The following is a 13,094-nucleotide window of genomic DNA, read 5'->3' on the forward strand; positions in this document are numbered from 1 at the left end:
AACATGACCAGGAGCAGCTGGGAAATTGACAATATGTCTAGCCCCATGTCAGATTTCAAAATTGAATATAAAAAAATCTGTTTGCTCTTTTGGGAAATGGATTTCAGGGCAGAATTCTGCTGGAGCAGCACTATTAACTGATTCATTTTGAAAAAAATTTTTTCCCATGACAGTATCCCTTTAACAATCAGAAGAGACCACTGACACCTGGGCCTTAAATGGTGACACTGGGAGAGAGGGGGGAAGAAAAGGGACGAGAGTGGCGCAAAAAGTGGCTAATAATGTGGGAGAAAAGGATGAGGAGATTGGGAAGTGGAAGAAGATAAAAAGAAGTGCGGGTGGGCGGGGACAGAGGGGAGGGAGACATCGGGAGACAGAGCGCACAATAAGGAAACAAGAGCCTGACACACACACGGACACGAGGGGAAGAAGGAGAGAGAGAGGCGGATGTGTACAGGGGAGGCCGAGGAGTGAATGGAAACATGGGGAAGGCGGAAGGATATACACAGGACACATTGAGCCGGTGATACCGCCACTTGAAGGAAAAGATGGATTTTAAACACGGAGGAGGTGCAGCTCTTCTCATATTCCTTCCTCTGGGTGGGGCTGAGCGGCTGTTCCCTTATCAATAGGCTCCCGTGCCGGTAGAAGGGGGCGTGGCTATGCGTGTCACTTAGTCACTTTCAGACCGCCCATATCATGGTCACATGGCTGTGACATCATCGCTTCCTCAGTTTCTCCAGTCTCGTTGTTGTTCCTGTGAGGAAGTGACTGCCGCTGTCCTGGGCCCCGCCTCCTGCAGGTAAGGATCGGCGACCCGTCTCACCCTGCCCCGGGGAAGATACACTGGGGCCTCAGTATCAGTCTGTCCCATCATGCACCTGGGGCTCAGTATCAGTCTGTCCCATCATGCACCTGGGGCTGAGTATCAGTCTGTCCCATCATGCACCTGGGGCTCAGTATCAGTCTGTCCCATCATGCACCTGGGGCTGAGTATCAGTCTGTCCCATCATGCACCTGGGGCTCAGTATCAGTCTGTCCCATCATGCACCTGGGGCTGAGTATCAGTCTGTCCCATCATGCACCTGGGGCTGAGTATCAGTCTGTCCCATCATGCACCTGGGGGCTACTCCTGTTGTACAATTATTAATAAACTCGTCCCTTCCCCAGGTCTCAGCAGTCTGACTGATCCACTAAAGGGGCCACTTGCCAAGCTGGGGGCCACAGTGATGGACACAAAGCAGGTGGCTGAGAAGATCTTGAATCTCACCCTGGAGACCATTTTCTTCCTTACTGGAGAGGTGAGGGGGTAACACACAACTAATGGGCCCCCCGAATATGAACTTCTGCCTCCCTGGGGCCCAGAGCAGTGTCTGTAGTACTTGGGACATGGGTGAGACTGTGTAGAGCTGCTGTGTCCTGACAATTCTGTGTCACTGGGACGGCTCATTATTATTATTATTATAAAGGGAAACCGTAAGACTCATGCAATAAAAATGATGTTTCTGATACAGACGGGGAGTTATCTGGGAGATGAGCCCCACGGTGTCACTGCTGCAATACAGGGCTGCCATCAGAAATCCAGAGTCCCGCCCAGCCCCCAAGCTCCACCCCAGATCCCGCCCACGCCACGGTAAAATGTCCCAAAGGCAGAGCTAAAAACAGTAAACACCCCCCATCATGCAAGTTATAAAAATCCGTTAGTGGTCAGGATCCCATTATAAGTTAAAAAAATCATTGGTGGCCAGGGCCCTCCTATAAGTTAAAAAAAAAAGACGCCAGGGCCCCGCATAAAAGTTTTTTTAAAAAAACATTGGTGGCCAGGGCCCCTCTTACAAGTTAAAAAGAAATATTGGTAGTCGGGGGCCCCATAGAATATTTAAAAAAAAATAAAACATTGGAGGCCAGGGGCCTGTATAGTAATAAAATAATACATTGTTGGCCAGGGGTTTGATAAAATAAAAATACATTGGTGTTCAGTGCTCCATGATTAGGCTCCTTTCGTGACTTCAGGACTTTAACTTCAGGTCTTTTCGTGGCTTCGCTCAGGGCCCCGCATAAAAGTTTTTTAAAAAAACATTGGTGGCCAGGGCTCCCCTTTCAAGTTAAAAAGAAACATTGGTGGTCGGGGGCCCCATAGAATATTTAAAAAAAAATAAAACATTGGAGGCCAGGGGCCTGTATAGTAATAAAATAATACATTGTTGGCCAGGGGTTTGATAAAATAAAAATACATTGGTGTTCAGTGCTCCATGATTAGGCTCCTTTCGTGACTTCAGGACTTTAACTTCAGGTCTTTTCGTGGCTTCGCTCTGTTCACGGCTTCTGGACTTCAACTCTGTGGAACCCCCAGTCAAGGGGGACCCGGCTAATTCGAAAAGTGCAGCACAGCCAGGCCCCCCTATAGGCCCAGACCCTGTACAAATGTACCCCCGTGCCCAGCTGACATCCCAGGGGCATTCACTGGATTGGTTGTTTGAGAACAGATTACAAACAGCCAATCACCCATGGGACCATCTGCCTTAGTGGCCAATAGATCGCTCTCCACTCCCTGTATGTTCCATGTGACTGGCATGTTCCAGACAGTGAATAGGGAGTTACTGGTTATGTTCTGCATACAGTCACTACAGGGATCTTTTATCTTTATACACATCCCCATTTGTCATGCGAAAAAATGTTTTCTTTTTTTTCAAAACACATCAGTTAATAGTGCTGCCCCAGCAGAATTCTGCACTGAAATACATTTCTCAAAAGAGCAAACAGATTTTTTTATATTTAATTTTGAAATCTGACATGGGGCTAGACATATTGTCAGTTTCCCAGCAGCCCCAGTCAATGCTCTAATGAACTTCAGTCACTCTTTACTGCTGTACTGCAAGTTGGAGTGATATCACCCCCCTCCCCAGCAGTCTAACAACAGAACAATGGGAAGGTAACCAGATAGCAGCTCCCTAACACCAGATAACAGCTGCATGGTAGATCTAAGAACAACACTCAATTGTAAAATCCAGGTCTCAGTGAGACACATTCAGTTACATTGAGTAGGAGAAACAACAGCCTGCCAGAAAGCAGTTCCATCCTAAAGTGCTGGCTGTTTCTGAAATCACATGACCAGGCAAAATGACCTGAGATGCACCTACACACCAATATTACAACTAAATACACTTGTTGGTTCAGGAATGACATTTTATTCTGCACCATGAGGGGTGAGATTTATTCATCCCGCACTGCAGGGGGGCACACTTGGGTTATTGCTGGTTCCACTGAAAAATGTATTTGTTTCCTATTTACAGGATTATATTGTAGTGAAGAAGCAGAAGGAGCCAAACAAAGAGAGTGTCGGTACCTGCATATCAGAGGGGATCTGTCCAGTGAGGAATCCCATCCCAACCCCTCGCCAGATCCACGATGGGAATATCCTAGCGCTCACTCACACTATTGTCCATCTGCTGACCGGAGAGGTGAGAGAGACAAGAAAGTTCTATATGGGCAATGGAATGTCTAGAGAGCGGAAGGATGAGAGTGTGTTTCTCTTTGTAGGTCCTTAATCGCTGTAAAGATGTCTCTTTTGGCTTCTCAGCGGAGGATCAGCTGTACCAGATGGAGAATCAGCAGAGCCCCAGCCCCCTGGGTAAGTGTCTCTCTTCATTACAACCCTAAAAATACACTAATCACATGACCTAAGCAGTGGGTGGGACTAGAACACTATCATGGGAGTGGCCCTTCCCTTGCTCCAGCACTGCTAGTATCTGAATACAAGTGTGAGTGAGACACATTTAGCAACCACTGGCCTCACAAATAAGATTGCAATCTTATAATAAACTTTATTTGTTGTTTTCACATATTTCGTATAGAAAACGGGACAAGAGCAAAACCAGGGACATTTGAGCGCCCCATTGGCAAATCTCTAGAGCTAAGAAGGCCAGGGTGGAAAGAGGGAGGATTCTGGGAAACCCATTTAGTATTGGCCAGGAACACACCCAACACATGGCCCAAGCGCTGTGCCAGACCCTTTTAGCAGCTTACCGGGGGAGGTGCAGGGAGTCTGTTACTCACACAGTGGATGGGCCTAGAACTCTCTTATGGCAGTTTACAAGGGAAGGGAGTGAGCCAGAAGTAGGGATGTACCCAATCCATGATTCAGTTTGGGATTCAGCCAGTGCCTGGCTGAACTGAATCTGATTCCAAAAAATCACGTGACCTTTCATCACACAAACAAGGAAGTCAAGCATTTTTAACTGTGTGCTGCACATGCTGTTTTCTTCCCCCTTGTTTCCATAATTTAAATGTACAAATTAGGGATCAGATTCAGTTGGGTATTCGGCTGAATCTTTCATAAAGGATTCGGGCCCAATCCTAAAATAGTGGATTCGGTGCACCCCTAGCCAGAAGCAACTTTTTTTAAGGGAATGATGCCTTAAAGGGATACTGTCATGGGAATTTTTTTTTTTATCAAAATGAATCAGTTAATAGTGCTACTCCAGCAGATTTCTGCACTGAAATCCATTTCTCAAAAGAGCAAACAGATTTTTTTTTATATTCAATTTTAAAATCTGACATGGGGCTAGACATTTTGTCAATTTCCCAGCTGCCCCCAGTCATGTGACTTGTGCCTGCACTTTAGGAGAGAAATGCTTTCTGGCAGGCTGCTGTTTTTCCTCCTCAATATAACTGAATGTGTCTCAGTGGGACCTGGATTTTACTATTGAGTGTTGTTCTTAGATCTACCAGGCAGCTGTTATCTTGTGTTAGGGAGCTGTTATCTGGTTACCTTCCCATTGTTCTTTTGTTTGGGAGGAAAAAAGGAGGGGGGTGATATCACTCTAACTTGCAGTACAGCAGTAAAGAGTGATTGAACTTTATTAGAGCACAAGTCACATGACTTGGGGACAGCTGGGAAATTGACAATATGTCTAGCCCCATGTCAGATTTCAAAATTGAATATAAAAAAATCTGTTTGCTCTTTTGAGAAATGGATTTCAGTGCAGAATTCTGCTGGAGCAGCACTATTAACTGATTCATTTTGAAAAAATTTTTTTTTCCCATGACAGTATCCCTTTGTTACTACAGCCATCAGTATATTCAATTAAATGGGTGGTGGAGCAATTCCCTGTCTATAGAAGGGATTTCCTACAAGCAGCAGCAGCTTCAATGGGGCAAAGCAAGTGACCTGGTGATGTTAACCTCACAATAACTTTTAGTCTGAACATGTGCCAAAAAGGGTAAAACCCATTTCCTTTTATCTAAAAAAAAATCTGAAAATTGCACACATAACCTGTCATGCATAACAAGTTATTCTTACCCTTTAAATACAGTCGATTGTAGCTACAATACAGTAAGTCATATGCTACAGTTAACATAAGAATTGCCTCTTCCCTACCAGGCCGTGACACTCTAAATCCTGAGATCACCAGGAATGAGACAATCCCAGAATGTGAGATGGATTGTGAAGATCCTCCTGAAAGAGGAATGGACCCCGGTCCCCCTGCTGGTTAGTCTTATCATTCTTTTTTTTTTTATTAATTTAAAGGTGAAGCAAAGTAAACAAAGGATGGTTCACCTTTAAGTTAACTTTTATTATGTTTTAGAACATTCTAACCAACTTTTCAATTGGTCTTCATTATTTATTTTTTTAAAGTTTTCGAATTATTTGCCCTTTTCTTCTGACTCTTTCCAGGTTTCAGATGGGGGTCACTGACCCCATCTAAAAACAAATGCTCTATAAGGCTACACATTTATTGTTATTGCTACTTGTTATTACTCATCTTTTTACTCAGGCCTCTCCTGTTCATATTCCAGTCTCTTATTGAAATCACTGCATGGTTGCTAGGGTAATTTGCACCCTAGCAATGAGATTACTGAAACTGCAGAGCTGCTGAATAAAAAGATAAATAACTCCCAAACCACAAGTAATAAAAAATGAAAACCAATTGCAAATTATCTCAGAATATCACTCTCTATATCATACTAACAGTTAATCTAAAGGTGAACCACCCCTTTAAGGCAAAAAATATTATATTAATAATATATAATATATTTCTATGTGAATTCACTGACTTAATAACTTCCATAGGGGGATCCAGTAACACAAACTCTCCGCTCAGTCCAGGGGACCTTTATGCACAAGAGTCTCTGGGGGAAGAGAATAAGATGACACAGGAATATAAGGTACGGACTGCAGGATTTAAGACGTTCTATAAATGACTGTGTCTGAGAGATAAGTGCATTTATAAAAACATGAATGTGGATTTCTATAGTTAGGGTAAAAGGCAGTTGTCTCGAGAGACCTGATTGCTGAAATGTAACCAGAAATATGGTGCAAGTGACTTGTGTGCTGTTGTGTTCCAGGTTAAACAAGAGGAGGGGACCTTCCCACAGCAGTGTGACTATGAGCAAATTCCTACAGAGATCAGCACAGGTGAGATGCCTCCTACTCTCACACACCGCCCGTGACCTTCCAAATGCCGGCTTCTGACTTATGGGCTGAGTGTTTATAGATGCGCGCCTCTCGCCCCAGCTCTTTGTTTTTGTGATGTCATTGGCGGGACAGCCCTAGTCTATAAAAGGAAGTCGGGCTTGGGCTCGGATGGGTAGCAGGCACATCACTAAACACTACCAATGCAGTTTTTTGTTAATAGATTAGCCACAATAGTGCAAGCTATAAGACTTTATTTATTCTGCAGAAGGCTTTACCATATCTGAGTAACCGCTCTAGACACTTTCTCTGTTTGTTTAGGATAGCCGCTGCCATATTAGCTTGGTGTGACATTACTTCCTGCCTGAGTCTCTCCTGCTCACGCATAGCTCTGGGCTTAGATTACAGCAGAGAAGAGAGGGGGGGGGGAGAGGAACAAATTGAGCATGCTCAAGCCCTAGCCCTGGAGGTTTAAGCTGAAAACAGGAAGTCTGATACAGAAGCCCATGAGTACACAATAGAAGGAAAGAAATGTGGTGTTTCTTTTGACAGAGGACTCAGAGCAGCATTACTTTGAGGGTTTACTGGTGTATTTTTATAGACCTTTCTGATAAGGCTTACTTAGTTTTAGCCTTTCCCCTCTCCTTTAATAGGGCAACACTCTTTAAATCTTGAACTACTTGAGAAGGAATATGAGGGCAAGTGTATGAATCCTGCAGGGGATAAAATGCAACCAGCTCTCCTTACAGGTTAGATATTCTAATCATTTTCCCTTTTTAGTTTTATACATTTGCCATTGCATCATGTATTCATTTGTTCTGGTTTCAAGATTTATTTATTTTTTGCCTTTTTGCCATGGAAATTGAAAATGCAACTGAGAAGTAAATCTGCGCTGCCCAGTCAGATATAGGCAATGTCCTGCATGAATTCTCTGACAGAATTTCTTCTCTAGGGGAATGCAGTAACAAAAACTCTCCACTCGCAACTCCCAGGGACCTTTATGTGCAAGAGTCTCTGCAGGAAGAGAATAGGATGACACAGGAATATCAGGTACTAAACTGACTGTTTAATAGAGAAGGTTTCTATTTATGTCATTTTAAATATATATTCTTTTTATGTCTGCACCTTGGGGGGGGGGCTGGGTGAAACAAAAATTTCATTATAAGAAGTATTGCATTGATTGTTTGATAACACAAGACCTATAAATGTGACTCTTTATAGAGAGATAATTGCAAATAAAATCATGCTTGTTAAAGGACAAGGTAGGTTAAACTAAAGAAGTAGCTAGAAATGTTGTACATGATGTTTTGTGCTTCTGTACCAGCCCAAGACAACCACAGCCCTTTAGCAGTAAAGATCTGTGTCTCCAAAGATGCCCCAGTAGCTCCCCATCTTCTTTTCTGCTGATTCACTGCACATGCTCTGTGCTGCTGTCACTTACTGAGCTTAGGGACCCACTCACAATATACAGTACACATAGAATAGAAATGTCACAATATAAGGCTGATTAGTAATTAATACACATAATTACTACATGGCAGCACAGAAACCAGTGTAATTAGCATCAGAATTTAATCAGCAAACCTGTAGCATCAGCTTATATTACAGGGGAAGCTCATTTTCTGCTGGATAATTAGTGACGAGCCCTAAGCTTAGCTTCTCAACAGCCAATCAGAGCCCACTGAGCATGTGAGTGTCACAGACACTTTCCAAGATGGTGACCCCCTGTGACAAGTTTGAAGTCCTGGATCATTGCTGCTATTGACAAGTTGAAACTTTAGCCTCGCTCAATAAGTTCACTATATAGAATATTGCATTTTTAGCCCTATTAATTTTTAGGGTTTAGTTCTCCTTTAATGAGCTCTTCTGTATGGGGGGGAGGAAAGGTAGTTGGCTCAGGAGGGGTTTGTGTTGTCATTTGGCTGAAATGTAACCAGGAATATTGTGCAAGTGACTTTATGTTCCAGGTTAAACAAGAGGATGTGAACTTCCGGCAGCAGTGCAACGATGAGCAAATTCCTACACAGATCATTACAGGTAAGATAAGTCCTACTAACGCGCACCTGTAGGCAAACCCCATTAGTTTGTGTGTGCGCCACAATAACAGAATGCCTTCTCTGTGCATACATAGACACCCAGCATGCGACAGCAGCAGACTGTAGAGAATTATGCAGATTAATTCAAAGCACTTTTTGGCAAAGACTTGATCTCTCACATTCCAGCTAACTACACCTATGAAGACAAACGCATTTAGTTTAGCGGTACCTCATATAAACTACTTATTATAGTTCATTGAATTTTTTTATGTATAAGATGGTACAATAGAATTAGTGAAGGCAGAAAACAAGCCTCCCATAAACTACTTGTTACAGCCCATCCCATTTGACCATCATTATATTTGTGTTTGTGTGTTACACGGTATAGCCGAGTCAGCCAACACACCTGTATATAGATCCAGAAAGGCTGTTGCTCAGTGTTGCAGTTAAGATGGCCATGCATAGAGAGATCTGATTGTTTGGCGACGTCACCAAACAATCAGATCTCTCCTCGATATGTTAACCTTAAGGTGGGCAATATGGGGGCTGATCCAATCGTTTGCCCTAGGAGCCAACAATTGGATCACAACGAGAAGAATATGGGCAGTCGGATTGAGGACTGCATTAACGAACCAATGCTGTCCTCGATCTGATGGGATCTTAAAACCCACCCGACTTCTGTCTGACTTTCAACCAGAAATCGATCGAGGAAGCTCATCTGAGGGCCCCATACAAAGCCCAATAAGCTGTTGACTTAATCTGCCGGCATCTTATATCTGTCCATGTATGGAGGCCTTAAGCCCCCTGCGAAATGCCTGTGCCTGTAGACAAAGGACTGTGAAAGGACTGTGTGTCTGAAATGCAGCACAACCCTGTGCGTAACCTATTCCTAATTTCTAAAATAGATTGTATGGGAGTTATGTAATTAAAGGGCATGTAAAGGCAAAGAAATAAAATACCACCTTTACTTTCTTTAATGAAAAAGAAACCTATCTCAAATATACTTTAATTAAAAAATGTATAGAGTTTTTATAAGAAACCTGACTGTATGCAGTGAAATTCTCCCTTCATTTACTGCTGTGGATAGGAATCGTCAGACGGTCCCTAACTGCTCTGCAGGGAAACAATCATACTTATGAACAGCAGGGGGAGCCCCCACATTACTTCCCAGCCATGCAGAACTCAAGCAGCTTTGTTTGTTTCCCTGTAGAGCAGTCGGTGACTGTGTAGAGATTTGTATTGGATTTTATTTTTGCCTTTACATTCCCCTTTACTATTTCCAACTCCAGCTGCAGGGACAAAGATCATGGAGCCAGATTTAAACAGATAAACTGGGATTCTATTGGGAGGATTATTTTGCTGCAGCCACTGGTTCTGCAGTGTTGGAGAAAGTTTGTATTAAACAATACAAAAACTATAAAATCCACATTAGATTACATGACAACACAGGACCCAGTGCAGTCTGTATATTCTGATTATTAATCAGTCTTGTGTATCGGCTTCTGGCAGATATTATTTGACTTGTGCCGTTTTGATCATTTATGAGCAGCCCAGACCACACTGAGCATGTGTACAGTCTTGGTCTTGCAAAGATGTTTAACAAAGTTACAAGATGGTGACCCCTTGTGGCCAATTTGGAAAGCATAAATCATTTGTTTGATTAGGCTTGTGGTGCAGTAAGTTTATGTTTAGTATACAAAATACAGCATTTCTAGCCTTATTCTATTTTAGACTTTACTTCCCCTTTAATGGCTATGGGTCTAGAAACTCAGAGCAACCAATGAGCCAATAGCATTTACAGGACTGCTGTTTGAAAGCAAGCTATTGGTCATTATATTTCCCCAAATAGTTGTTATAGGACTGATCAATAGAAAGTCTTTCTTTTCTACCATCAGGTGGAGCTGCCAGCTGGAGAATCCCACGAGGAGAGCTTCATTCCATCTCTGAATTTCCCAACACTAATGACCAAAGTGCAAGTGTTCCTTGTGAGAATTCACCTGCAGAAAGGACAAGTCAGTCAGTGAGACTTAGTAACAATAACTTTTCTTTCCATGAAGAAGTCGGTCTCCATGAGCCTCCCAGACACCAAACCGGGACAGAGTATTCGTCTTTACTATTTAATGTTCCAGGAGTTGACTACGTGCAGAACCATTCAGAGAGCAGAGGCAGATCAAGGGAGAAACCCTACGTGTGTTCTAAATGCGGAAAAGGTTTTGCCCACAAATCGACTCTCGTTAAACATCAGAGTTTCCACATGGGCGACTTTACCTGTTCCCAGTGCGGAAAAAGTTTCAACTGGAAGTCCAACCTTCTGGTGCACGAGAGAAGTCACGCCGGGCAGAAACCCTTCGCCTGCTCCGAGTGCGGAAAATGTTTTGCCCACAAATCGACTCTGGTTAAACATCAGCTGTTCCACATGGGAGCCTTTACGTGTTCCGAATGCGGCAAAGGCTTCAGCCAAAAGTCGAATCTGTTAGCCCATCAGAGGCGCCACACCGGCCACAAACCCTTTTCCTGTTTCGAATGTGGGAGATGTTTCAGCCAGAATTCCAGTCTGATAACGCACCAGCGAATCCACACGGGGGAGAAACCATTTGCCTGTTCTGAATGCGGCAAGTGTTACACCCAGTACGCCAGTCTCCTCGTGCATCACAGGACTCACACGGGCGAAAAACCTTACGTCTGTTCCGAATGTGGGAAAGCTTTCAATCAGATGGCCCACCTTGTTAAACACCAGCGCAGCCACAAGCCCTGACTGAATATCCTCGGTCTCTCGCTTAATGGACTCTAGTTCCAAAGAAGTTAATTTTATAGAGCTCTTCTATTATTTATGATTTGTTGAAATATGTTAAAGAACATGTGAATGGATTTTGATCTTAACTGAAAGTTTTATTTCTAAATATGATCAATGAAAAAATATTTGCCCCACATTTCATCTTTTCTCTGTTATAGAGAAACTCTCAACAGTGTTTCTCCATCGGGCGGGTGAAGGAATTTTTATTCATTTTATACCCTGTATTTCAAGCTTTCTGCTACCTACTGGGTCACTCATGTTTTTGGCTAAATTCCAAACATGCTTTCACATGGTTCTTTGTGGTCGATGGTGCCACCCTCTCATACAGGCGAGTCGTGTTGAGGGCTCGAAATGTTGTCCCAAACTTAGAGTGAAGCTTGGCAGTAGCAGGGCAAACTAACAGCTGAGAGGCTGAAAGGGGTTGTTCACCTTTGAGTTAACTTTTAGTTTGCTGTAGAGAGTGATATTCTGAGATATATTCTTGCAATTGGTTTTCATTTTTTATCAATTCTGTTTTTTGAGTTATTTAGCTATATATTCAGCAGCTCTCCAGTTTGCAATTTCTGCAGTCTGGTTGCTAGGTTCCAATTTCCCCTAGCAACCATGCATTGATTTGAATAAGAGACTGGAATATGAATAGGAGAGGCCTGAATAGAAAGATGAGTAATAAAAAGTAGCAATAACAATACATTTGTAGCCTTACAGAGCATTTGTTTTTTAGATGGGGTCAGTGACCCCCAATTGAAAGCTGGAAAGAGTCAGAAGAAGAAGAAGGCAAATTATTCAGAAAGTATAGGAAATAAATAATCAAGACCAACTGAAAAGTTGCTTAGAATGGGCCATTCTATAACATAAGTTAACTTAACAACCCTTTAAGAACAAAAAGTGAATGAACTGCAGTGGCCCAGTCTCTGCCCTTATCTCCAATGGGAAAGCTGCAGCACCTTTTGAATATCAAGGTTGACAGGCGCCGTTTGAATAACATGAACAAGGAGGAGCAAAACTGCCTGAGAGACCGGCGCTTTTGAAGGATTACAATAATAGGTACATCAGGGGTTTCTGTGTTGTGTGAGGTTGTTTAACACATTTTGTTAGAGAAGTGGGAGTTTTCCTTTAATATTCCACTTATGGCATATTGTATACATTGCCCATGAAATATACAGGCATGTTGTCCTGGATGATATTCAAGTGTGCAGAACTAAGCAATATAAAGCGTTTTTTTTGCCATATTTATTTTTTCAGATAATCATCAATTAGAATAAACTAAATAATTTTCACAAGTTAAATTACATTTAAATGACATACAGGATAGTGGAAATTTCCTACCTGTCGGTTGTACATCTCTATAAATCAATGTAGGCCAAATCCTTGATGCCCCCTCCCTGTGCCCAGGTATTCCCGGAACCACCCGATCCCTGGCCACATTTCTGCTAATTTCAAGAACAGAACATAAGGGCATTTCCAAGCAGGAATTGTACTTGCGTGAGAGTTGCTTTTCCTTTCTAAAATATTGGTGGTACGCTGATCCCTCTCCATATTAAGGATAGGTTGTGTGGACACAGGGAATATTTCTTGCTAAGCCCATCACCTTGGAGAATGGGGCATCGTCATACTCACCATTCAAGTCCCAATGGTAGAGAAAAGGGATTTAGCTAAAGGCAAGGGAGTTTGTGCTTTAATATCACTGTAAACAACATTCTAGCAACCGACAGACACAATTCTTTTGGTGGAGGGGCAGGTTGGGGTTTAGTTAGCACCAGAGATCTTTGATTAATTCAGTGTTTTTTACTCGTGGAACTGCAATGAGTCAAATAGAAGGTAAAGAGGACGCTCCATACACAGCCACCAC

The 13,094-nt window shown here is 42.7% G+C and overlaps 1 protein-coding gene across 3 annotated transcripts; it reads left to right on the forward strand.

The window, feature by feature from the left end:
• The first annotated feature begins 341 nt into the window (after positions 1–341).
• LOC108707635 (oocyte zinc finger protein XlCOF7.1-like) lies at positions 342–11,381 on the forward strand. Of its 3 annotated transcripts, XM_041582793.1 has the most exons (11): positions 344–802; positions 1,171–1,301; positions 3,294–3,461; positions 3,541–3,631; positions 5,384–5,491; positions 6,074–6,168; positions 6,349–6,418; positions 7,069–7,164; positions 7,368–7,465; positions 8,383–8,452; positions 10,347–11,381. In XM_041582793.1, exons 2-11 carry the CDS (start codon positions 1,230–1,232, stop codon positions 11,204–11,206), a joined length of 1,728 nt encoding a protein of 575 aa, XP_041438727.1. In that variant the 5' UTR covers positions 344–802; positions 1,171–1,229; the 3' UTR covers positions 11,207–11,381. The 3 variants fall into 3 exon arrangements, with proteins under 3 accessions (XP_041438729.1, XP_041438727.1, XP_041438728.1); XM_041582795.1 differs by lacking the exon at positions 1,171–1,301 and having other exon boundaries at positions 342–802; XM_041582794.1 differs by lacking the exon at positions 7,069–7,164.
• The last annotated feature ends 1,713 nt before the right edge of the window (positions 11,382–13,094 follow it).

The sequence above is a fragment of the Xenopus laevis genome, chromosome 2L (genome assembly GCF_017654675.1).
Source record: "Xenopus laevis strain J_2021 chromosome 2L, Xenopus_laevis_v10.1, whole genome shotgun sequence".
Classification (NCBI taxonomy): domain Eukaryota; kingdom Metazoa; phylum Chordata; class Amphibia; order Anura; family Pipidae; genus Xenopus; species Xenopus laevis.